Consider the following 27,645-nt stretch of genomic DNA (forward strand, 5'->3'; position numbering starts at 1 on the left):
AATGGTCAAAATGGTTTGTGATACCACTCCTGTTGTTAGACTGATTAAATGTGAATGTAAGAATCCTTGGTTGGTTTTTTTTTTTTTCCCAGACATATTAGATGTAACTTAAGTCTTGTCTAGGTCCAGCATTTCATCTTGTTTTATTATTTTTTTTTATTATTTTTCAAATACCATTAGGGTATTTATTTTTTCTCTGCTTTCTTAGACTTAGTGCAGCTGTATGTTATATTTTGCCTTAATTGTGTTTGTTAGGAAGATGTTTAAAAATTCTTGTTAAACAAGCTCTCTATATTTTAATAAAATGGCACAGAAGAAAGACAAGAAAACTTGGCAGGAAATTCTAACAGTTTTGGGTTTTTTAAAATTGGGCATTTCCTCCTTCCTTGCTTGAGCTGTGCTTTAACCCAAATCTGGAAGCTGGCAGGTTTTTTTTTAATGGTATCAGCTAGACTTGTTGTCTTCAGAACTGAGGAAGAGAAACTGTGGAATAAAGCCAATAACTAGAACTGATATTTTTAGAAATCATGTCACCTTTGTTTCTCTCACGTCTCCAAGTCTCAGCTCAGCTACATCACTGTGTTCTGAAGTTTAAAAAATAAGGCTGGTTGTCCTGCAATTTTTTTTTAATGTTCTTTTTTGAAAAGAAAAGAAATTAAAATGGAATCCTATAATTGTTTATCTTGCTAGTCTTTAAAGGTATCCCTACAATTACTTTCCTATATAATGTTAGCATCACAATGAAGCACATGTTAGAATGACTAACATCCTCTGTAAGGTGAAGACTGGCACAGGCATGAAAGGAAAAATTGTTAAAAAGGAATGCTGTATTGATTTGCTTCATCCTGGAGAAAAAAACCAACAAAACAACTTACTAAATTGTAAATGTAAAAATTCTTTCTTGTTTTCTGTATTTACCTGTGCCAATGAACAAAACATCATATTGCCCATCTTCAGCTTCCACTCTGTCCACTGCTATTTGTTTAAGATTGTACTTTCCATCTGTTTTAACTAATATTGGTTTCTTATGAACAGGCCTGATGGGCTGATACATCAGTGGATGACTCCTGGCAAAATGGACAGCTTCATCAGGATAGTCTTTAGTGGTAGTGTACAGCCCACCGTTCACCTTGCTGGCACACTGCAAAAACATAGAACACAGATTATCCTGAAGGTTTGCCCAAGAAATTGTCAGAAGAGGGTCTTGTTTTTAGGGATAAAGACAAGTCTACAGAAAACCAAGCACAGAAGACCCCAGTGGGAATTGGGACAGTGAACTCTGTTCTTTATGCCTGTGTGGATTATTAATCATGAGAAGAAAGGAAATGCTGAACAGTGCCTTGACACTGTCATGTTTAGAAAGAAGTTCCTCCCTTTTGGCATACTAAGAGCAGAATAAAGAGTAACACTTCTAGATTTTGACAAAAGCCATAGTGCTTATGTCTTCCCCAAATTCATATTGAAGATGTAATCGAAATGGCCATTGACATAGTGAGAAGCAAAGGGTTTTCTATCCCAGTAGAGAAACAGCCATGCAAAATCAGCAGAACACTAATGCTTGAAATCAATCTCTAGTCTTATTATTTTTTGATTGCAAAATATATTACCATAAGAAACTAAACACACTTAAAAATTATGCCATCAGCAACAGTAATTCTTGATTTTAGGCATTCTAACAGTATTATGTTTGATTCTAATTCCTGACTCTAGATGACAGTATTATATATCACAGTTTAGCTTCAAATACCAATGTTTGCATTGATCAATCTACCAGTTTGCAAAGCAAATAAACTTTATGTCAATGACTGATTAAAAGAGCCTTACTCCTTCAGTCAAATATGCAATTAGAGATAATTTAATGCGTTAAAGAGAGAAGTTAATTTTAGGATGCTTTGTGAGCGAGATAGTGTTTCCCAACTGAACATAGATCCTACATTTCCAATTTGCTTCATGATGTCTAATTGAAACCAGTTATGATCAAGCTGGAAATATCTCAGTAACCATTTACTTTCTGCAAATATTCATAAGACAGTGTGGTTTTAAGAAGCATTTCAAGCAAAGCCACAGTAGCAGCCTTTCTCTATTTAAATTGGATTTTTCGATCAATAAAACGAAATAAAATACTCCTTATGTTTACTGAAAACAGTAATTTTAAACTTGTGGTCAGCTGTAATCGACAATAACAAACTCCTGCACTTGTCAGCTGGGGCAATGTTTGTTTCCACTTTTTGGGCTTAGCTACAGGAAAGTATTTGTTCAGTGTTGACTTGAAAGTAATTGTCTAATCAACCTAGTGATGGAATTTCACCAGCTGTTTGCAATAAAGAGACAGAGCTGGAGCATGAAGACAGGCTAAGCCTGTGCTTCCCATGCACTGCACTGCATATCAAGTGCATAGGCATTGCCAGGTTCCCTTTGCAAAGTTCTGGTCCTGGAGAGATTTAATAAAAATAATCATTCACAGGCTTTTCATTTTAATTAAATAAAATCAAGTAGTCTAGAAAGAAAACAGTAGAGGCAGCTGTCTCTGAAGTCTACCAACACCACTTTTGATGTAGCTGATGTCATTTCCAGAAGCAAAACAGCCTAAATGAACTAAAAGAACCAGCAGAGATTATGGCAGAGGATTGTGGAGTCTGTCAGAACCTATGTGACTCTTAACAGTGGCTTTCTGTTTATTTAGCTTTAAGCTCTACTCTCATTCCTTATAGACTTATTCTTTACTCATTCAATACCTAACATCAATGAGTGCTGATTCTCAGAGATGCCCATTAGGTTATTTTTGGCCTCTTGTCAGTGTCACTCCTGTAATGGGAAAGGTAGTGGGATTTAGTTTACCAACATGCTGCACATTCTTTGGAGTGTGAAACCTAACACTTGGCTGCAGCCCGCTACACAATTTTTCTTCATGCTACTGAATAAACATTGAAAAGACCTCTAAACTCTGCCCTAAATGAGTAGCTAAAAATGAATCAGTTAATGTTCTGTTAGCTGGCAGAGCCATTTACTTCAGCCTCTGATGAGCTCTGCAACATATAAAGAAAACCACGGTTAAATCTATTAGCACCCAGGAGAGAACTGCTTCCTCAGCTAATTTTCCCCTGATATTGGGAAATTACTTGCACTCTTCTGCTCCTTTTTCAGTTCCTATGCCTTGCTTTTTTGGGGAGGTGACACTCTAGTCTGACCCAAACGTGGCCAAGGAAGAGAAGCATTGAAAGCAAGTGGAACTTAGGGCAGCCTCTCTAAAAATCATTGCCAACCTTGCCGAAGTGCTGGTGCTGTGCTCTCTCCTTCTTGCCAAAAAGACACCATTTAATCTTCAGTGCTAGGAGATACCAATGTAATAACTGCAGTCATTAATACTGAATTCATGCCTGTGTTTAATGCTAGTCCAAATAACATATGTGAGGTGTTCTACTGCCTGGAAAAAAATGAATACCACTTAAAGAACTTGGATTGTACCACCTTTGCAAAATGTAAAGCCATTCTGCAATCCATGCATGGTACTGTCTCATTATTTGGTAAAAGTGCAAAACCCATACATTTGATATACAAAATATCAAATATGAAACTAACAATTCCTTTGAATTCAACCATTTTTCCCAAAATGCTATAATTTATTTACCTGTCTTTCTATCCTGACTCAATACTAATGACTTCAATTGGAGTCAAACAAACAAAAAAGTATTTGGTATTGATGTCAGTAGTGCTACAGGGGTACTTCATTGGCCAAGATGTTCAAATCATATCCATAATGTTTAAATCCTAGATAATCTCTTTTTTTGAACAATTCCTTCTACATTTTGACTTACATCTGTAACCCCAAGAGAAGTAGAGAAAAATATTAATCTTAAATGATTAATTTTAAATGAGAAAGGACATTCATTTGAAATCACACTACAAGGAGAAAAACTTCAATGGAATGGAGTAGATAAGATAACACACCTCTCATTCCTGTGATCTGGTGATAAATGAATTGTATGCAATGCTTATTTCTGGAAATGATTGTTTTTAGTATAAAGGGGAATACTGATTCAATTATCAAAGGGAAAACAGCACTGAAAGGAACATCCAGCAACTGTTTATTCCACCTTTAATATCAAGAGAGTGAGCCCCTAGCCTGAGAGGAGATTAAGAGGTGAAGTGTAGAAACTTCGGCGGGGAGGAGGGGGGTGGATTTAGACAAGCAGCTGTTAGAAATGTCTTTGCTCAGAGTTAGAAATCTGCCCAATGACAAGGGATAGACCTTCATGAGTGTAAACAAAAGCAGCTTTGCAGCACGTGACAATTGCCATGGGTGGTTAGGTAGTTGTAATCCCAAAAAATAGGGCAAAAAATAATTCCTGGATGTTTTACTTCCCTGAGTTAGCCTGGCATTGCCTGCCTCCTTCTGGAAGCCCTGACTGTGCCTGTTCTGTGAGATGGTGACAGGCCCTGCAATGCAAAGAGCACCTTCAACCTGCACCAGCAGGTGCGCTCCTCACCCCTTGAGTGGGGATGTGAGAGCCCTGGCACAGAAACTGCAGAAACACCTAAAAAGACACTGAAATGGGAAAACGGCTTGAGGTGAAGATTACTTGTGATGTCCTTGAGAAAACAACATAAGAATTAGGAATCCCTTGTAGAAGTTAATTACTTGTTACTTAGATCATGAATTTGTGATTTCCTCCAGAAATCTAAGTACCAGACAGGAACAACTCTCTACATGACAGCACCTCTGTAGTTGCTGAATGCTCACTACACTAATTCCCATCTAATTGCATTTCCAAAATATTTCTTGTTTCTTTCCTTCCATTAATCATCATTGAAAAATAATTATTTTTATAAAGAAACTTGTGTGAAAATTAATAAAAAGTGTGAATGATTTTTCTGAGTTTGGTTTTTTACAGTGTTGTTTTAATATTTTTATATTCTTTGTAAAGGGTACAGAACAAGAATGTTGATAAGCTCAGGAACCTGACTGAAGGGTAGTAAAATCTTACTCTGTGATGTCTGAAAGGAAATCAGTGAATTGTGAGGGTACCAGACCATTGCTTCCAGAAAGAACCAATCTTGAGCAAAGGGCTTTGAATGATGGAGAATTCGCTCCTTGTCTACAAATGCATTTATTCTGATTAGTTACTTTTATTAAAATATGTCTCATTTCTAACCTGTGCATTGATCTAAATTACAGAAGTATTTAAATTTGATCCTTTTGGAAAATGAGGTGGGAAAAAGGAATGAGAATCACCTGACATAAAAATAGTGGATTCTCTTTTGTTTTGTTTTGTTTTTTTCTCTTCTTTTCTTCCTTTTACACTTGTTAAATGTCCCAGTTTCACCACACAAAAGAAAGAAAGTGAGGCTCCTTCACAGGTAATGCACTTACTGTTTCTGAATACAGCATCTGACCCACCTTCTAGAGCTGCCTCTTTCTATCCCTTTTGCCTGGGGTCCTAATTTTGAGACCTTAGAACCCTTACACAAAGTTGATAAAATCATGTCCCAACAGGATTTTGAAAAATTGTATATACTTGATCCCACTATTTTCCTCTGGAAAATGTATGGTTCTAGTACTTGATTAAACCTATTGCTGAGCCACTCCACACTTCTCCAGGAGTAGCTGAAGTATGTAGATATTCAAAGGACTATATCCTGCACTGTGAAGTCGGGAAGATTTTGCATTAGCAGCAGTCTGCTTTTTCTTTCCAAAGTCTTTTACATAGCAAAGCAGTGGAAAATAGATTGTACTTACTGAACCAGGTCTAGGATAAGGTACTTTTCTTTCATAGAGAGCCCAGTGGTATTCAGGTCCTTCTTTATGAGCATATGGTCCATTGAAAGCTGCTCGGACGCTTGCCATGTGGTAAACACATATAGCATATCCTCTAAATATATTGCTATGAAGTAAAATTTAAAGACATTATTAAAGCAGTATGTCACATTCTGTCCATATAATACTGGAATTATAATGTAATTAAAACCAAGTCACATTTCAAGAGTATTCAGGGAGAAAACACTGCTTATTCTTTCCTATATGCTTTTTCTTATAAATACTGCATCCAATGTTCTTTAAAAGTCTTTAATGTGTTTATATTCATAAAATTTCTCCAAGGAAGCTCTGTGTTGTTATGCCAAAATCTGATGATGGTGTACACAAACTCTAAATTACTTGTTTAGAAACACAGAGGAAGCACAACAGTCTGAACTCAGATCCTGTATGTCTTTGATTAGTGACCTAAATAGTTAATCATTTTTCTCCTCCAAAATTTTTCCTACTGTTTTTGCTTGGAAAGATGGGAACCAACCAATGCTGACTAAAGTGAACAATCCTAAAATGAGTCCTTTTTGTATTGAGTGGGAATGTTAGTTGGTATTATTAGTTAGAACAGATCACTTTATGTAGAACAATCCAGATAAAAGTTTCTATTTTATTTTTACATTTTATTCTAATATTTTTTTTATTTTGTTCCATAAAAGAATTTGTTTTTTTAATTTTTTTTAAAGAAGGATCAATGTTCTCTACAAAGAAATTATTTCTGAAGACTGCAGAAGTTGATCCAGATAATTTTAATTAGGTGCCCACCTTTCTCTGCTGGCATCGAGAGCCAGTAGGAAATGTCAGGTGTCTGCAATCCTAGAGGAGCAGATCTGCCTTCTGTTACTAATAAAAATAATAAATCAGGAGAAAATGGCAAAAGCACAGGTGCTCTTTTCTAGCAGTTACATCCTAAACTAAGCTGAGAGTACTGTGTGCTTGCACTCGAACTAGGCTGCAGTGGAAAAGGAAAAGGAGGCCACCAGCAACAACGCATCTGGTACTTTAGGCTTCACTAAGAAGTCAGTAGGAATTTAAGCTGCTATCTACTTAACCTTGAATTACAGTGGAGCTCTTGAAGGAAGACAGGTGGCTCTGAGATGCTGTTCTTATAAGCATGCAGGAGTGCATATACTTTGACACAGGAAATTGTCAAGCTGAGAAACATTTAATTAATTTGTGATCCAGATATGCTGAATCACAGAATGACACTTCAGGCCCCTGAGTGTTATGGAGAAGTTTTTACATTAGCAAGGAAGCCCACTGTGAATAGAGAACTGAGATTCAACTGTTTACTATATATTTGCTAAGGGATAGGTATCATCCAGCTTCTATCTTTTTAATAGACTGCTCAAACATTCCTCTATGGCTGCTATTATTTCTTCTAGTTGTTTACCTTGTAGTGTTGAAGAGGCCAAATATCACTGGATTTTTGTTATCACGAGTTTGCAGCAAAAACACATCCTCTGTAAAATTTAAATGCCATGTTATTGTTAAAAAACTACTTTTCTCAGCCCCCCCAAAAGAAAATTCATTGGTTGTTAAAAGCATAATCATATTTGACTCATTTATTCTATTTAATTTTATGCAGATTTTAAAACAATCTTTAAAAACAATGCAATGCATAAAGGAGTAATTGGTGATAGTGAACTCCATATATATTCCAACTTCATATACATTGGAAACAATGCTAACCACCATTCCCTGATAATGAATACAAGTGCAATATTTGGCTGTAAAATGTGTTATCATGAAGTTAGATGTTTTTTCCATGGTTTCAAGTTTGTTACCATCTAGGATATTTACCTAATTCATCAAAATGTGTATCAATTCCGTTTCTCCCAGGCACAGAACAAACTAGCCTGGTTTTGAGGAAAGTGGTCCATTTATTGACGAGCATTCGCTGGCCTCCCATGTCATTCTGTTTAGAGAGAAACAAATGCCCATGGTAATTTGAATGAGTAAGTCTGGAAGCACAAACTTCTCTGATGAATTAGCTGCTCATTGTATCCTCTAATGTCAAAAGCATCCATTTTCAAACCATATGTCTATTACTAGTATTATTTCTCTGGAGTCAGTTTTCAAGTAGGATTGTGCTGATCAAGTCCAGGTCTCATTAAGATCTGTGGTTTCATAAGAATTTTTTAATTCTGTGCCATATCCCTGGATAGTTTTAGCTATACAGCTGTTGTAAAGCTTTTTTTTATTGGTCATTTTTGCAAACTAGATATACTGAGTGTGTTACTGAACTTTAGCTTTGCTTTAAGAGCTCAGTGCAGCTTTAATTCAATGCATTTGGAAACTGAAGCCCTGAATCTATCTATAGAGCTGGTGCAGATGGGGCAAGTCTGAGGTAATTATTTACATGGTTTTCTAACAAATTCTCAACAACTTTAGACAACACCTGCCTCGCTATGGCTGTCTCACCTTTTTCTTGCTCTTGCAACAGTTGTGACTTTCAAGAAAAGGGAACATTTAGTACTACTTAGCAATCAGGTTTTGTAACCTTTAGGTAACATTCTCAATCTGTGGCCTTATATTCAAGACCCGTGTAACTGGCTGTTGAAGGCTCTGCAATAGGCTTGCAAAACTCGTCTCACAAACAGATCTGTTTTCCTCAGAAAAGTAGAACTATGAGGAGTAGATGACTCTGTGTTGCAAAACCTGTTACAGCTCAGATGAAAATGTAAAAGCCGGGGGAAAAAAGCCAGTCCTTGAATCACCAGCTAGATTTTTTTTGTATTCACTAAATCAAATCTGAATTCTGACATACAGCTGTGAAGTTAATGGCCAGATACATTTTGGAGAAGTGGAAGAGAAAGGTCAGTGGGATTTTGTTTTAACCCATGGCTAGAGATAAGACTTCCCGGTGGATATATTGCAGAGTAGAGGGAACTATTAAAATAATCTATTCAGGCATATATTCAGAACATAAGTCAAAGAATTTCAGTTTGGATCTTGATGCAGACTGGAATCCAGAAAGCCAAGTGGCTTTGTGAACATTAATGTCTGAGGCTGCATATTGGGAGTTTGCATACATCAGATGTTTTTAAGTTATACATGAATACCCAAGAAAGTTTAAGGAGCAGTATTCTGGTGAGCATATGTGATGAATACCACACATCCAGGTGACGGAAAATAATTAACTTGTATCTTGCTCTTTGCCCAGTAGTTTTAGGAATGTATCCCCTACATTGGGGGGAGGGGAGGGGGGGGTATACAGGGGGAATACAAACTTTTTTTTAAACAAAATCAGATCTTGAAAGAACTTTCTCTTTCCTTCCTTTAATCAGGCAGATGAAGTCCCAGTGGGAATGGGAGAGTTCCTCTTGTCAGCCTTACAGTAATTGATTACTAGAAAAGGAATGCACCCAAAATTCATCAGTGTTTAGAGAGCACCAATATGGGCAGCTGGGAGATCATATGTTAACAGTGCTCCTTGCCAGCAACTGCCTCATTCCTCTGTGTGGGGCAGGGAGCCAAAAAGAGATGAGATCAACACACCAGGAGGATGGTGTGAGTGGGAAATGGATAACTGAACAGAGCAGTAGAGGGAAGCAAAGCCTTTCCTCATGATTTTTCTGGTCCTTCCCGTAAAACTTCAGTCTGTCTGTGAAAATAATTTGCTGGACAATTCATCATTTGTTCTAGTTTCTTATCTGCACAATCAGAGAAAGGATCTTACCGCACATACACGTCCCACTCTGGTATATATGGCGTGAGTGCTTGTCTCAGCTTCTAAAGCTTTTTCAGTAAAGAAGAAATATACTTTGTTATCATCGTGGTCTTCATTGTCAGGAATCATGTATGAGCCAACGAATTTTGGTTCTTTAAAAAAAACCAAAAATTATTTGAGTCCAGTTATTAAAATACTGTCTTATTTTTTCAAGCCTTAAAATCAGCTGATAGAAACTAAAAAATAAAACAAGAGGTAAGGGGTCTGTGAGTCAGAGAGCTACCAAAGCACAACTGAGTTGATAGAAATAGTAAAAAACGTTTTTTTATTTGGTGGGTATTTATAGAACATGTGGAATACATTAATGTTGAAGTATTTTTATACCTCCAATTGACAAATTAATATTCCTTTGTATTTTTGCAAAAGATTATTTTCCAGTCCCATTCTCTGTGTTTTATATACTTTAATTTGAATTAGGCTAAAACTCAACACTAATATTTGCATAGCAATCTCCAATCCCGTGCAAACCAGGAATTGTCCAGTCATGTGAAACACCTCTGGTTTTAGCTCCTTGTCCTTCTCATACCTTTCAGCAGGCGCTCATTGTCAGGCTCAGTGCGAAGATGGGCCATGCGGTTCATGGAGCGAAACAGAGCAGCATCTCTTCCCCAGTAGTCGCTGTAGAGACCAGTAAAAAGTTCACCACCTGCAGACCAGACATTAAAAAAAAACCCAAAATGAAACAACTTGGTAATACTCTATAATTAATTTCATTGCACGTGATAGGAACTTCATTGTAAATATGTGTCCTTAGTATTTGCTCAAAGGGAGAAGGTGAGTCAGTAGTTTAATACAGTCTGAAGTGCACTTGGATGTCGTTCCTACCAGCAGTCCAGAATTTGCAACTGGAGCAGCGTGAGGACAAGAATTTTAAATTTCATGCATAGTGGTCTCATTTTCAAAACTGTCTTGGACAAGACAGATTCACACATGGAACATGAAGGTGTTACATTAACATCTATCCACATCTGCCACAATAACATCTGACACATTGGGCACCTCAGTTCAAAGATCTCACTGTGGTCCAGTTAGTGCCTGGCTCTGGGGACAATGTGATGGTACCCAAATCTTCACCAGTGCTAAGACCCTGACCAGTGATTGGCTGCTGAGAAGTTCCAGATGTGCCCTGGTTTTGCTAATGAGAAGCACCAAATTTCCTGGTTCTAGAACTGGAAGGGACATGGTGGGTTTATGAGGAGCTAGATATAACAGGAGCAAGAAAATCATATGAAAATGCAGCAACAGTTTTCAGACAACGCAATGCTAGGGATAAGAATGCTGTTAGCTGCACCGATCTACTGATTTGGGCTACACTACATGGTTACAGCTCAAAGCTAAACCATAACTGAATCCATAGACTGGAACTCAAACACAGGAGCCTTTCCTGAGCATAATTATGAAATTTAGCTTTGTGGAAAACATGGCTGAAAAGAGAGTCGTACTGAAAACACTGGAGGGCTGGATGCAGTTATCTCCCCTGGAGAGACAAGAAGCAGTACCTGCTACCTTAGAAATTATTGCTTTAAACAAGCACAAGTTTTATTAGGCTGAGGGGGTTTTCCAGTCAGCCTACTGGAATTGTTTCACTTCACCTGGAATAACTGCAGTTTGGGAATAAATTTCTGGCTGAGGGGATTCCATGTTCAGTGGGCAGAAAAAAAGGGACTTTTTTCCTCTGGTCCATCAATAACTTGTTTTCATAGCATTGAAATATTTACCAGCATAGGGACAGAACCTGAGATTTCATCCATCCTCCACAACTGGTGATGAATATTTCTTGAAAAATTTATGGAAACATAAAATGGGTCTCATTTTCAAAGGATTTAGATGGTATTCACAAATTAAACAAGCATCAGAAAAATTAGAAATAATACACTGATTAACAGACACTGTTGAAAAGTCAGTATGTATATTGGTACAATTTAATATGTTCAAAAATCCAGCCTATCTCTGACCCATCTAAAATTGTGATATTGGATAGATTTTACCTTGGTAAAATTCCATCAATAATTCTACCTTTCCATTTTGTATGGACACTATTCCCTTAACTGATCAAGTATTAACAATAATTTATTTCATATCATTGTGGACTTAGGCCCAATTTGAGAAGCAGGCAGCTGTTGTCACTAGGTGGCATCCTTATGCTAGAAAATAGCACAGAAGGAATTAAACTGCACAAGGAGAGGGAGATAAATTATTTCCAGTTAAAGGCTAATCTGAGTGGAGGCTTCAGTGACACATCTTCCTGCTGCTTAATCAAAATAAACATGACTGATACATCCAAATAACGTTTGCTGGCATTCAAAAAAGATTATAGCAGAAAGCAAGAATTTTGTCTGTAGGTGTCCCTCAAAGTGTGAATTTTGTTTCTTTTAAGAGAGACATATGAATTGAATGGTGGCATAATTATGAATGATTATTCTGAAAAGTTAATAGTTTGGTAGCTGGGACTGGTTCAGGCACCTCAGCTGAGCTGGAGCTGAGAACAGTTTTGCCTTAGGCTTCATCATATACAGAATGGATATTGCCCTGGAAATACCTGGTTGTAATTTAGAGTAAAATATTAGTAAATGAAGTAAAAATTAAATTTAAATTATAGCATCTGTAGAAGTTAAGGTTGCCCAAAACTAATAGAGAACTTTATTTTTTAAACAGCACAGAGCAGCTTAAACTGTAGAATTTGCCAGTGTCTTTACAATGTTCCAAACAATCTTCACAACCCTAATTAATGACTTATGTTAGTCATATATTCCCCTTTGGGAATTCTGTTGGAAAACTTCATCAGATTGGCTGGTGTTCTTTTTAGTTTTGGTGATGTGTAATGCAAAATGGGATATTTTATCTTTTCAACACTATAATGAATCTTGGAAAATGCATCAGAGCAGGGTAAATGATTCATCACATATTACCAATGATCAGGACTGACATCTGTAAGTCCAGATGTTCAGAAGTTTGGATATGGAGTCTATTCCTTTTGTTTGACATAGGTATAAAATGGTGGTTTAAATAACCAACCTGCTGGTATGGCATTCTACCATATACTGAAGAAGTTATCACTAATTGTACCTCTGAGATCCTGAGGGGAGAAAATGGAAGTTCCAGCCCTGGATGGATATTGTTCCATGAAAAATATTTTACAGATACATAAATTAAATCTGATTTTTACCCTGAACCATTAGTAAACTAAATATAAGTATCCTGTGTGAACAGACAGGTCACTTCACCTAAGAACAGCGAAGGGACAGTACTAACAAGTGTGACTGTCAAGTATCTCAGCACGAAAACATTCAACACGATTCTGATATGCTTTGCACTTGTGACTCTAAGAGGATCTTCTCTTGTCCTTTCCAATAGTCTTCTGTTTAAATGCAAGTTACAAATTTTGAACACTGCTAGGTTTTTACAGGTGCTGACCAATTCCAGATTTAGAGATAACCTAAGGTTGAGGCTTGAAGAATTCTGGAAATATTTCTACTTTTTTCCTCCCTTGAAAAGCTACTATCACATATTGATTCACTCCTGTCTTGGCTGCAGGGTTTTATACTGCTGCACATCACACTGATTAACCTCTACTCAGTGAAAATCAGCTGAGAACTTCAGAGACCTTCACTGCTCCTCCCCTCTTCCAGTCTAACCTCAGCTTCACGTTAAATTGCTAAAATTTAAGTTTGGTTAATCAGGTTAACAGCCTGGTTAATCATGTTCTAAAAAGAATAAAAAGTTTCTTCTTTCTTTATTTAAGCAAACAAAAAACTCCCATGGACCTCAAAGACCAGTTTTAGCTCAAGTGATACGCACATACTTTTAGCTAGCATTCTTTTCAAGTGAACAAATACATCAAAATTCAACTGTGACCATTTAAAAATTCCTTTACTTTTGTCCTTTATTCAAAGCCAAATATTCACAAATTAAAATACAAACTTTTTCTTCTAAACCCTTCAAAATTCCTAGGTGACAACCCCAAAGCAAAAGAGATTGAAGCATTTAAATTAAATTACTCATACAAAAGATTTCTATTAATAGGCTGCTACCACCTTAAAGGTGGCATGTTTTGTGTACCTGCTTCAAATTGGAAGGTAATTCAAACACAAGCTATTATTCATCAGTAGTCTTTTTTTTGTGTAAAATGGAAAATTTATGTTATGAATAAAGGATTACAACATAATGAGTAGAACATAAGCTGCACCTTTCATGCATTTCTTTGACTGTCAGTCAGTTATTACTCACATGACAACTAAAATCAAAAGACTAATTCACATTTTAGCAAATGATACTTTTGGCAGTATGAAAACAGCAAATTAAAAAAGCGCCCAACCTATTGTTTAACTGTAAACTACTACCTCCGTATATTTGTATTTTCTGTCTGTCACTCAAGTATTTTGTCTTTTGTTTTGAGACAAAATGTATTTTTGTCTAGAGTAAAAGAAAATACATAAATACCTAACTTTTAAAACCGTAAAAGCAGAAAATATTTTTTTAATGGATTCCCTGGATATTCACCTATTCAGATGTAGTTTAGGTTTTTCACCACTTCTGCTATATTGCAGGTAAGAATATATGGACATAAACTAATTTCTCATCTTTCAAGAGCTAGTGTGGTCTAAGTTAATCAGTGTGCAAAATCTGGCATCAAAAATAGTTTTGGCTATTGAAAGCAGATGGAGGAGTTCATTAGGAATAAAAGTCCAAAAGTTTTATATACCATTGAGCTCAACATAAACATTTTATTCAGCCTGTCTTCCATCCAACTTCCATTCTGTTTCCTGATGCTGGCAGTAAATTAATTGATTGTTCATATATTGAGGAATTCATCAAAAGCTACTTCACCAGTGGGTCAGATAACCTACAATAATGCTTACAACAGCACAGATATTTCATTTTCAAGCCAAGTCACGAACTGTTGTTTTCTTGAAGTGGGTATTTTAACTCTTGTGTTGAAATACATAAAGAGATGCAGAACAAGTGATTATCTTTCTTCCTAAATTAATCCAGCTAAATCTGGTCCTAATTAGTTATGGTGCAAATGATCTTTCAAGATCAAGATTTTAAAAGCTTTTAAATCTTTATGAGAGGTATGTAAAGTTTTCTTGTTCACCTAACCCTCTCTGTTAGTCAATGGTGATGCTCGTGTAGGCGCTGTGTTAATGTGAGGGGCAGAGGTGGGAGCAGGTTTTGAATGGTTTCCTTAGGAGGGAGAAGGTGCTGGGGTGTACTTTGCTAACAGGTTTGCATTAAACCTTTTCAAGGACATGCACATTGGCTGAACCTGTGCCACAGAGTGGAGACAACTCTGGGGTGCAGCCTCCAAGATCATTCTGACTTCATACCAGGAGCAGATTTCACTTTCTAAGAAAACTGAAGTGCATGAAGAAGAATTAAACTTCCAAGCATTGGAGGAAGGACTGGAAGACCAGTCCTGGAGGGTGCATGGTGTAGTTATCATCTCCTGTCACGGAGTAATGGCCATCATGAGCTGAACTCAGTGCTTGTCTGAATAAAGGAGCATCCCTTCCTTCTCAGTGCATTTGGCATTACAAGTCTGTCTCATTCTCAAATGTCAGTTAAAAGATTATTATTCACTGTGATTGCATCTAGGTCTTCTAACCTTTTCTACTGGCTACCTGCAGAGATAAAGGACATACATCTTGGAGTCTAAGGTGCAGCATTTTATTCTGTGAACTCTGTGTCTCTGGTTAGTAGAAATTGGTAGAATAAAAAAGAATACATGGAAATTCAAATTTGCTGATGATATTCTTCCTAAGTGCTGGAAGTGTTTCAACTCCATTAGTTACAAATACGAAAAAATAAATAAAATAATAAAGTCTTTGAAGAATTTTGTTATGCTTTTAAAATATCATTGCACGATAACTTGAAATTATAGAATTTCCTAATGGATGGCTAGAAAAATGGCCTCTAAATACTTTGCTGGTTTTGATGAAGGGGTGAAAGTTAGTCTGTCTTTTGGTGTATCAGTGATCTGATAAAAAAATTATTTTCTCCTGTTAATCTTGCTACATTACAGAATTTTTAGCTTTGTCAGAATGATTTTATAAGTGTTTGTCAGTGGACCTCCAAGAATCTAATCTCCCCTTATCAGGGAAGGGCTTATTTAATTGTTTTCTCCTTCAGATAAAAATATGAGGATCCATAGGACCTCCCATAATTCAGGCAAACTCTTAAAGCTCAGTGGGACAATCTGGCTTCCATTTAAGCAAATAAAATTCACATTGATCTCACAGTAGGAACATGATCAGGTTAATTTATTTACTTAGTTCTATCTGAGGAAAGGTTGAGAAGGACTTCAAGATTAGACCATGAGGTTTCAGGCCTACAGCAATTCCATGAGTCTTTGTTCCCAAGCTAAGCTGAGACTGGAATTTGTCAAAAAGTGTAGAAACAATTTAGAAATAAGGGTTGAATAAAAGCGTGACAATCTGTGCTTCATGGACTTTGGAAGGTCAGGCAAAATATAGTGTGTTTTTCTGATCCTTCTATGACTTCTTAACCCACTAACTCTTAAGAATTAAAGCTCTAATTTACTTTCTTTTTTTAATGACAATGAAGAATATTTTGATGAATTGCTGCAATGGGAAAGATTTTACATTTACATTTACATTTTACATTACTGCTGAAGATTCTTCTTGTAATTAATTTCTTAATGTAAGGGAACAAATAAACATAGCATGTAAAAATACATCTGTCACTCATGAGCAATAGTTCATCACCACCATGGATGAGCCGTACCATTGTAGTTAATCACCAGAGAATTTATCTCCCAGACTGGAAGATGCAGAGACAAATGTAAACATCAAAAGGGCCCTAAAATCCTCTTTTTTAATCCCTGAAAAATATAAAAATTATTTAATCTTTAGCCTCTTTTCTCTAGCTCTTTCTTTTAATGGATAGTCCTTTTGAATGCTTGGGTTTTGTTTATGTTTTCTAAACCCAGAAATCATTGCTACTCCCTAACTCCATCTAGCTTTTACCCTTTACCTGCTGTTCCAGGCTATTTTTAGTCAATGTACACTTAGTCAATAGTGCCAAGACTGTCTTTGCTTCATCTCACAAAATGTTTTAAGCAAACATATTTGAGTAAAACCCATATGGTTTGCTATATCACAGCTTCGAAGATCCCAGTCCTATAGTGATACACTTCCCAGCAAGGCACAGAAGAGCACTCTCAGTACAGCTTCCTGGCACTGCAGGACTGACTGAATTCTACTTTTATATCTTTTGAGTATAAGATCAACTTTTCTAACATAGAATCACCAGTTTGCGATAGTTTTGTTAGAAGACAGCATTAAAAAAAAAAAAAAATCTTAAAAATGGTAATTTATGTGAACAATAAAGCTTGATATAAATACACTTAAATTCACATTTTACAGGGTGCTTGTTGCTCAGATTCATCTCAGTAGATGAAAACAAAAGTGTTGCAAATGACTAAACCAGACAGGCTTCTTTGCTTTTAAGGAAAGCAGGAAATGATTATTTCCATAATTACACAACAATCTATTACCTTCAGGATGGCACATGTCATTCAACATTTCACTTCAGTGAGACACCCTTGCTGTAGTTAATGCTGCCTGGAATGTAATATTAATGTGGGCAGCACCATGAGGATTAAGTCTGACATGTGGAAGGTTGCAATGGAAGGCTGACAACACTTTGGTGTGCTGAAGAAAGAGACTCAGAATGACAGATTGACAGGACTGTGAAGCTTGTCACATAAAGATCATTACCAATTAAGATGGAGGTGAAGGAAGAACTGGGGTCAAAAGGGCACCTGCCTCGTCCTCTCTCAAATTTGTGCGATTCCAGTTGAAACAGATGATCCTTAAAAAAAAATGACAGAAAACACCATAAACCCTACAGGCAAAGAAACAGTCCTCAGAGACAAGCTTTAACTTTGTTATACCTTTGTGAAGGATTGACTTCATTAGGGAGAAAACACAATTATGGTTGCTCACTGATGTACTGGCAAAAATTCTCTGGGTTTCTACAAATCACCTTTGTGTGTTCACTGCCCAAAAAGAATCAGAAAGATATGCACTAAAATTGCATTTATTTCATTTCTGTGGGAGTAGGGAGGGAAGATTCCTCTATCTCTTCTCCAGATTATCTAAACATTAAATAGATATCTCACCATGGAATGTGTTTTCCCCCTTGAAACAATTTTTTTTTTCCCAGTAGTTGTTAAATATATCATACTGTGTTATCTTCTCTTCATAGCTTTGAGATGTTTATATATCTTCTTCATAGAAGTATGTTTAGGAATGAATCCCCAGTTATGGTTTTCAGAGCAGATGTGATTTCTTCAGTGGATTTAACAGAATATCAGTATAAAAAAATATTGGCAACTTGGTTTAATTTGTCTGTATAAGGCTGTAAAGACTGAGAAAGAATTTACAATTTAAATTTTCATTTGTAATGGTAGGTTTGTCTCAGCTTTCACAGAAAAGCCCATTAATGTCTGATTAAAATATCAAGTGAGAGCACAATATTTTTAATTTAGATATTAACAGCATGCCACAGAACGCAGAGATGGGGAGAAAAAAGGGCAAATACAGAGAAAGCGATGAAAGCTTGATAAGAAATATGCCACACAGCCATCAAGACTAGCAAATATTTTGATAATTTAGTAGTTTAAGCTCTGTGTAAAGTTTTACTCTAAAGTCCACTGAAATGTGGATTGGATAAATGTAACCTACTTGTTCATTAAACTAAATCTCAGGTCCACATTGCTAATATATGAGACAAATATTTTGTGAGGCATAAAATTACATGCAACAGGAAGCCAGATCTCCCAGAGTTTTTAGAAGTACTTGCCTCAGTCTCTCCCTTACATAACACATTATCAAAAAGGTCCAACAGACTTTTTAGTCATAAAAATCGGGTTTCATTAGACTGGACTTTTCAGGAATTTATTAGAATAACTTGGTACTGGCACAGAAAAAAGCTCTATAATCTACAACCTACAAATCTTCTCAAGCAAGTACAATTGCCCTAAAAGCTAAATGAATTTTCTCTTCAGGTGACTTCAAGACAATTACGCTCTCCTGAAAAAAGAAACAACATAAAAAGACAAGGAGCAAAGCAGCAGAAGGTGAAAAACTGGAAAGACAATAATAATAATAAAATAATAGCTTAAAAGGACAGAAAAAAAAATATATATAAGGAAAGTGGAAAGTAGTAGAGCTCTTAGTTCCAACTAATTGATGAATAATTGAATCTTTCTGTGCATTTAATTTAAAACATTTAACCTTGAATTTGTCACAAGGCCCTCGACTTTAAAGCATTATTCACATCTTAATCCCCAGATCAGACAAGCTGATGTACCTGTATTCCATTCCCAACAGTCTAAATCATACATGTCATTTTGCTGCAACTTCTGGTCAAAAAGAGAGAATCCCAATAGTTAGAGAGCTTCTATAAAAAATGGGATGCAACTCAAAATGTAGTTCTGGAAAAACAGGACATCTGTGTCATGTGTACTTGCAGTGAAAAAATCATAAAAAGTCATTAAAAAGTGATAAAATAAAATAAAATAAGGTAAATTAAGGAAAAAAAACATAAAAAATTTAGCTAATGGACCTAAAACTCATGAGGTAACAAAGCATTCATAATATCACTTCTCCAGAAGCTCCTTTGTTGGCCTAACCCTGGTATGTTAGTGCCATTTAGTTGTTAAAGCTGATGTAGCAGAAAATAACTGTCCTGGGTAGAGACTGATGGTGCAGGAATATTAATTTATGCTGTATCAGCAACTATTGCACATCAGTAGTAACTATTTCCCCTCTGCTGTTGGGTAAATGTCAAACAATGAAGAAATATTTCCCTGTGTGTGGAAATCTCAGTCCCATTCCATACTTTTCAAATATTACATACATTACATTACATACATTATTTTTCAAAACTAAATACTGTAACATTTTGAATCAACAGTGGATAAAAAAAGAGTAAGGTGAGCTCAGGAAGGAAAAGAAAAACTTTCTGAAATAATGAAAAAGTACTTGGGAGTCATAATGGCATAAAATTTGATGTACAAGAAATATTTCTAAAAATCATCTAATGTTATGTTTTCTCTAATTGGGTATTAAAAATAAAGTTACTCATGAAATACTTTCTCTTTTGGGATTCTCAACTAATCTATTTGTCAGTGAATTGGTTCAATAAAGATTTAGAAGTAAGTGGAGAGACAAACCAAGAGTTAAAAACTGACAGATTATTCTGGTCTTCATGCTTTCTATTTACTTTTCCCCACAGTAAAATAAAAATGCATGTGCCTATACAAGGAAGAAGTAATAAATTAAAACTGATAACAGAAAAAAACATACTCAGGTAAAGTGATCATTTTGGGAACAATATTGTTTTGAAACCATACTTGAAGAAGTTATATTATCCGTACTTCCTGGTTTATAGTTTGTGGCTCCATTTCATCCTACATAGGCAATGGAAACTGAAAGTTTTTCTACTCTTGGAGGAGACATGATCCCACCAGGTCTTCATAACTTACACTTCATGTTTTGGTCCTCCCCTGGTAAAACGCCACTGGTACTCAGACCAGGGAGATGTGGCCAGTACTGGAATCTTGTGGATGATGTGGAAGAACTTTTCATTACTCTACACAAAATTTTACCAGCACAATGAAAAAGCTACTAATGTAGTTAACCATTTCCCTGAGAACCAGAATTAAATCCATGGTAAAGACAAACCCATCTCTTTTAACACTCATGACATGAATGTGTTTAAAACAGCTAACTATGTGACTAGAATAAAAATGCTAAACAATATGCATAGTATTCATTCATTATCTGGAATTTATGAATAAGGATTGTAGGTTAAATATGTAATCTAGTGTTATCAGTGGGGGTAGATAAAAAAATTGGATTTCAGTGCAATTCTGTGGAATTTTTGAGAGGAGGTCACTAGTTTTGATATAAAGCAGGATGTATATCTCATAAATGCTTGCAGACACATGTAACTGTCTGAAAAGTGGCTGAAAATGTAAGCAATGACTCCTCCAAGAGAGATTTTCTACCTTCAGCTTTTAGGACAGCATGCCAAATATTCCATGGTTGCAATAAGTTATTCTATCACTGGGGCGAGTAACTGAAGTTCAGGTGTTAGATGTGTCAGCTTCCATGGGATGCCAGTTTAAATGAAATAAGCATTACACATTAATAATCAGCTTTGAAGGCTAATTCCATAATTCTAACCCTCCTTGCAGTTTGTGACATTGGAATCCCTTGAGAAATGTCAGAGTAAAACTGACAGTTTCCTCACAGATTATACAGCACATCAATTCAACATCATAATTTATTTTATGGTCATTTTTCAGTGGTTAGGTAAAAACTATGCAAAAGCACATATGGAGGGCTGGGAATGGAATTACATGTTTCTACATGTAACTTGGTAAAAGAAGTGGGGTTCTGGGTTTGATTTATGACACCAATGACTCAGGAAACATAATACACTTTCAACTATTATTAAAATAATAATTTTCTTTTAAAGAAATAGAAGATACTTTCAAAGCATCAAACATTTTGGCATTAACTTGATATGAATTGACAATTTTAGACAATGAAGAATAATGTAGGCTATAAAAATAGTGAAAGAAAAGGTCAATCAGAGGCATTAAAATTTAAAGTCTGAATTTAACTTGTTGCAGAAAATTGCTTTCACTAATGCCAACTGCTGCTTTGCTCTGGGTCAAGACAACACTTATGCATGTGATTAATTTAAAACATATGCTTACTTCTATTCCTGTTCAGCAAAGTACCTAAGCCTATTGTGAACATTAATACAATGGCTGTATCTTTTTACTAAACCAGGGACTTAAAAATACAGAGGCTTGAGTTGTGTTTTCCTAGGATATTATTTTTATGAGAGAAAAATAATCTGGTTTTCTGTAAGGATTTGTGGTGTTTTGGTTTTTTCACTTAAATTTTATTATTTTCCATGTAACAAAAATGTAAAACATACTGGCATTTTTAAAAGGAGATTGAAAACATTTCATAACCTTTAATTACACTCTTAATTGTGTATGCATGTGTTACAACAGTACTGGCATAGTCTGCTCTCCAGGAGACCTGTGCATTTCTGTGGTTGGTAGGGGTTTTTTGTGCTTTTTTGTTTGGGTTTTTTTTCTGGTGTGTGGTATGTTTTGATTTGTATTTTGCTATTTTGTTCTAACAAGTCCATGTTACCTTGCCAGATAGTAAATCATATTTAGAGTACAGCGGGGAAAGGCTGTGCAGATTTTTGTAGCTATATTTTTAAACACTGGCTATAGTAGTCACTACTGCTCTTAAAGCCCTGGACAAAATTCGTTCTCAGCTTTAATGATCTCATAGTTCTTCAACCTTAGAGTAAGAATGATATTACATGCAAGATCTGTTCGTTGCATTCCATTTCTAGAGGTCATGTATTTTATACTTTTTTGAAGAGAACTAGAAAAAAGAAGGTTCATATGCAATGTGAATTGAATGGGAAAGCATAAAATAGAGATGCACTGCTTGTGCAAAGCTATGAGAAATGTTCTTTTAAAACTCTTAGTAAAGCCACATGGTGCTAGTGTCATATATGTTGCACTCTTTTTTATATTCAAGTAATTCTTAAACCATTAAAAATGGGGGTGTGAAATCAAAGATTCGCTGTATTTTATCATAGTGTCCTCTTTGAGGTGGAAGAAGGTTAAGAAGGGCTGGGACACAATGAGAGACACTGAGTCTGCAGGGAAAGGACATCCCAATGGACTGGCTTACTGAGTGACCTTGTCAAGAGGGCTTTGACCAAGGGCCACCAGAGCAAGAGAGACGGCTGCAAACGGAGGGGATATGGGAGGGAGAGGGCTGCCAATGGCATGTGCACATCCCTGCTCTGAGGACAGTGTTCAGAAGTTTTTCTTGTGCCTATGTGCAATATCTGAGGTTAATTTTCACTTGCAGGGTTATATCCTCTCACTTACATTGAAATCTCTTGCAATTTTGCCCTTTCTCTTTATGAGAATGACATTGAGACATTTGTCCTAAAACAAGGTGTATTATTCTTGATATTCTTGATTTCACTGGTTCCATGTATGATGCTTTTGCTTTTTTTTTTTTTTCTCCTAACACTATCTTAGAACCCAAGTGACAAAGCAATAAAGTAACATGTGAAAAGCTATGATTTGAAACCGTCACAAAGTTAGGTGCACAGCGAGACACTTTTGCAGCTTTATCAACAGTCTTTAGAACTATGGAAATTAATGTAAATCATGAAATCTCCAAGACAGTAACAGACTGTATTTTGTAGAAAATAAAACTAAAAAATACTGAATATATCAGGTGTATTTTTCTAAACAAGGCATACATTTGTTGCCCATATGTACTTCCCCATTTTTTCAAATAAATTTAAATCTGGTTTTACCTTAACAATGTATCTTTAAAATATCATTTTGTACAGCCATGTTCAGTCACACAGCCCAATGTGAGGAACTTATTACAAAATTAATCTAATATAGGATTTGTAAAGCATTTCACTGCTGTAACTGTATTTTTTCTCATGTGAGAGATTGAATACTGAGTGAATGCATAGAAATTTTGTGACCATGACAAAAAGTGAAGTACAATGTACAGAATAAACCTCATCTTGATTTCTATTGTCTTTCACACTATAATGTTTTTATTATAAATTCACATATAAATTCACTTTATTTTGTTCTGTATATTCTCAAAATAGAATTTTTCACTTCTTTTCTCTTTCTTTTATACTTATCCTTACATTTTTATTTCAGCATAGAAAGGCACATGGAATACACTGTGCAGATGCTTCTTTAAGGAAAGACGAACCTTGACTTCCCCATTAAAAAAAAAAAAAAGCTGAAAAATCACAGAACATCTCTGTAAATCAGCAGAAAATATAATTCAAATATAAGTCTCCAAAATGAACCTTCAACTCCATGACCTGCCTTAATCTGTACACTTGCCTCATCAAGAAGGCACATAGTAAAAGAGATCTACCACAAAACAGTTTGTCCTTGTGTAACAGCAGAAAATATCTTACTGGGTGAGGCCTGAAAAGGTGTCTCATATGATTTAGCCCTTTGTATTTAAGGAGACTAAATTCAGGTGCTAAGAGTGTGCATTAGCATTTTCTGATAAATATAGTCCCAAACATTAGCTAGATGTGTACTTACTACAAAGCCAACTAATTCATTGAAAATTAAAAATCTAAATCCAGCAGAATATAATTGAATTTATATAAAGGAACCTGTGCTCCAAATACTTACAATAATACTAATAAATTTCTATTGCAACACACTGCCCTATTTCAGTCGCCATAAAACAGGCATGCAAGTATATAGGTGAGCATGACAAGGATATCCCAACAGGGAAAAAACTTTTCATGTTGTATCTTCTTTAAATAATCCAAACATTAATTTTCAAAAGGATCTAAGCACTGGCAAAAAATCTCTTCTCGTTGTCAGAGGATTACTAGTTTTTAAAATTATACCTTCAGCATTCACTGAACTTTATTTTCCAAGCCAAATGGGAATGCAATATTTGGAATGGAGTCCTCAAAAACTGTCCGAAATAGTCAGGTCTCTGCTATTTGACATAATTAAGATTATTTGGGAGGTAGTATTTCTTCTGAGGATCTGTTTTCAATCCTCTTTACTATCCAGTGACATACTGAAAAGATCAATCGCCCTATGGGATGAGAGTGCATAAATATCGTAGACATTAAATCCTCCCTAAAAATTCAGAGGCATTTTTCAGGTCTGTGCATTTTATTCCACAGTTAAATGATTAAGACACATTGGGCTCCAATCTGATAACGTATTTAAAATCTGGAGCTGTGTCAGACTGCTGTCTGAGTTTGCAAAAGGATTAGCAATTTGTGACTTGTGTCAAAATATCTGGCCTAAAGTGACAGAAATAATATATTTTCCTGACTTAATGAATGTGAAAAAATCTGGCAAAAGATAAAAAAAGATCCCACCACACTGCACATAGAAATCACAGGCATTTATCCCTAGCAGCGCACAGTATTTCAGTAGCAGTGATTGCATTGGTCAGAATTTTAGAAGGTACACCTTTGTGTGAGCTCAAACTGGTCACATAAACTCACGAGTCTTATGGCAAAGAATAGAACCATTAGAAAATTTGATTATATTGCACTGATATGTTAGTTAATATGTATGAAAAGTCCAGGGACATAAAGGCTCCCTATAATTAAAATGCATTAAAATATATGAGTAGTTATATATGGTGATACAGTCTTACAACCAAGTGCAAGAGAAGGTAAAGATAGTCCAGAAACACTATACAAAAGTGAAGGGATTTCACTGTGGAGAAGTGCACAGTCTTTACACAGAGCCTCACTAACCAAGGCTTTTCCTTTTCAATGATTTTGACAGGCGAAACTTATGCTGAGATTGTGAGGGTCACATCAGAGCGAATACCAAATAAATTCCTCTCTAATGATCTAATCTAATGATTGCTATCATAAAAACTGGGGACAAAGGTCATGAAAAAGCAAAAAAAGGAAGTATGCAGCTCAAAGGATAAGCTGCTATCTAGGCTTTGGTGATGAAAGGAGGAAGCGATGCATTGGGCATGGAAAGGACAGCAGCTACCTTCAACTGGGAATGGATTTCGGAAGGACTCAGATAACCTGTTCTGTCTGTCTCCATAGTGGGGAGCCTCAGACAGCCAACAGCCCTTTTGCAGAGTTTCAGCAGGGGATGTTGAAGTTGGCCGCTCTGAAAGAACAAGCAGGGGAGTGGATGCATTGCCTCCCAATGACACTGATGAACCACTAGCAATACTTCTTTTTACTTTTTAATCTATTATAATTTTTCTATATAGATATCTGTCAAATAAGAAAAAAATCAGTCATATATCATGGAAGGATGATACAGTATTAGGGGTGCATCTTATCAACCTGCAAAAATGTTAACTAAACTTTTTTTTTTTCCTGGTTTTAATTATGATTAACTCCATATTGATCAGTAACTCCATTCTTCAAACAATGATATAGACTTCACCAGGTGCCGTCACTTAGAAAAATACTTTCTTTCATAAATAAATGTGGTAGAATCTAAAAATCATTATAATGAGACCTGGAATATTTCAGTTACCCCCATCAAATTACCACACAGTTGGAGGATTTCTTTCTCTATGGGATAACACTATTATTCCTCTTCATGGATTCATTCTCCCTGGACCATCTGTGTTTAATCTTCCAAAGGCCAGGTCTAATATGATGGAAAATTCATTTCGTATGGCAGATCACATACTCTACCAATCTCCCAAATCGAACTTACACTTCACGTATGGCCGTATTTAGACAATATTCAAAAGTGATGAGTGTCATTCACCTCATTTTATGGATGAAGAGCCCTGTCAAGAAAACATGTTGTCTGTTGCAACATGTAAGAGTGACTGATAGGAGCAACAGTGCTGTTGCAGAATACTTGACTTTCTCCAGAGCATTTCACTTAGTACATAGCTATTTGATAAACAATGTGCATTGTAGAATTAAGAAATACAAACAGTTGACATAAATAAAAGTACAGTTCTTATGAGGTATCATTGATGAATCCTCCTTTACTGACACTTTCCATAAATTTTATGTTTGCTACTAAGATATATTTTTAATTTAGCAGTGATTTAAACAATCATATTATTTCTTTCCTATTAAAAGGACTATTTACAAAAGGACTGAGGAGGACAAAATAATGAAGAGAAAAGGTTAATGAGGGCTCAGGTGATGAAATGCTTGGAATACTGAGTTAAAGGTCAGAAGCTTACTAAGTAGATTTTAATACAGCCATATCCAAAGTGTTGTATCTTGGAATAGGGAACAGAGTTTATATCTGAAGTACATCAGAATACCCGTTCTGATGGACGTTCAGATCCTTTTTCACACTGCTTTCACGTATCAGACTGAGGTGCCTCATTTAGGATCTTGGATATCCCAGATGCCTTGTTAAAGCTGACACTGACAGGCAACACTAGGAATCTCTCCATTTACCTTGTTATATGAGACTGATAATTAGGTGCCTCAACTAAGCGTGTAAACTGGGATAAATTTGTGCTTGAGCTAAGAACTTTGGGTCAAGTGCAAATCACTGAAAAGAGATTTCTCATTGAGATGCCATGCCAAGAACTCAGCACTTGAGTCCATGAAAGAGGAATCTCAAACAGAGGTAGGGCAGTGACCTTGCCTGTACACACACTGTGGTAGCATGTGATTCTGGTGTCTGGACTTGCAGAAGATTTGAAAATACTGCAGAGAGTTCACAGGAAGGACACAAATAAGATTGAAGAATCCTGGTGATAGGAGGTTTAAGGAGCTATATTTATTCAGCTTATCAAAAAGAGTGAAGAGGCGGCTTGATCTTTGTGCGTGGGTACTTACGCATGGAAAAGATGTGGAAAAGATAATGGGAGACTTTTCAACTTTGCTATCAAAGGCATATCAAGGTTAAAAGGCGGAAGCTGAAGTTAGAAAAATTTAACCTTGAATAAGTGGCTATTTCCTAACACTAAAAGTAATTAAATATTAGAACAGCTAATATTTAGGACAGAGAAATAGTGGTGTTATCTCACTTTCTCTTTTGCAGCACAGCACCTTTGTTGTTTGCTGTAAGCATACATGCTATCTTCACCTAATTAATTTTCTGTCTGAGTTAGGTACCATTTTAACCTCTCTTGAAATGTGCATGCATATTCAACTTCCAGAACATGAAATGCTTTAATCTAAATGCAATCTGGGGTGTTTGGATGTTTTGGTACAGTTTGGCAGTCAGTGATGTGGGCATTCAGACCAGAGGATGTAAATGAACCCCTCTAGTAAAAGATTTTATGACATTCTGCTTGGCAGAACTTCATATCTGTTTAGTGGATGGTGCTCCAAATTGTGGCTTTTCACCCATGCAGAAGGACACTGTGTCTCTAAGCAAATATTTTCAGGGAAAGAATTTGTCACACATTCTATCTAATGAAGAACTGACCAACACCCACTTCGATTTGGGCAGTGAAACCAGATGTTTCTCCTCCTTAATCCTCTGAAAACAGTGTGTGGAGATGAAGTAATAGGAACAAGCATGGAGAGGGAGCAA

At 36.0% G+C, this 27,645-nt stretch overlaps 1 protein-coding gene across 1 annotated transcript in view; it reads right to left on the reverse strand.

Annotated features, from left to right (window-relative positions):
• SEMA3E (semaphorin 3E) overlaps positions 1 to 27,645 on the reverse strand; it is a 132,937-nt gene that overhangs the window by 18,347 nt on the left and 86,945 nt on the right. Inside the window, exons 5-11 of the mRNA XM_048301900.1 lie at positions 17,276 to 17,369; positions 10,063 to 10,182; positions 9,486 to 9,628; positions 7,607 to 7,721; positions 7,197 to 7,266; positions 5,738 to 5,882; positions 919 to 1,141 (exon numbers count right to left, since the gene is read on the reverse strand). Coding sequence (XP_048157857.1) covers positions 919 to 1,141; positions 5,738 to 5,882; positions 7,197 to 7,266; positions 7,607 to 7,721; positions 9,486 to 9,628; positions 10,063 to 10,182; positions 17,276 to 17,369 — 910 coding nt within the window. The remainder of the gene's footprint in view (positions 1 to 918; positions 1,142 to 5,737; positions 5,883 to 7,196; positions 7,267 to 7,606; positions 7,722 to 9,485; positions 9,629 to 10,062; positions 10,183 to 17,275; positions 17,370 to 27,645) is intronic.

This window comes from Corvus hawaiiensis, chromosome 4 (genome assembly GCF_020740725.1).
Source record: "Corvus hawaiiensis isolate bCorHaw1 chromosome 4, bCorHaw1.pri.cur, whole genome shotgun sequence".
NCBI lineage: Eukaryota > Metazoa > Chordata > Aves > Passeriformes > Corvidae > Corvus > Corvus hawaiiensis.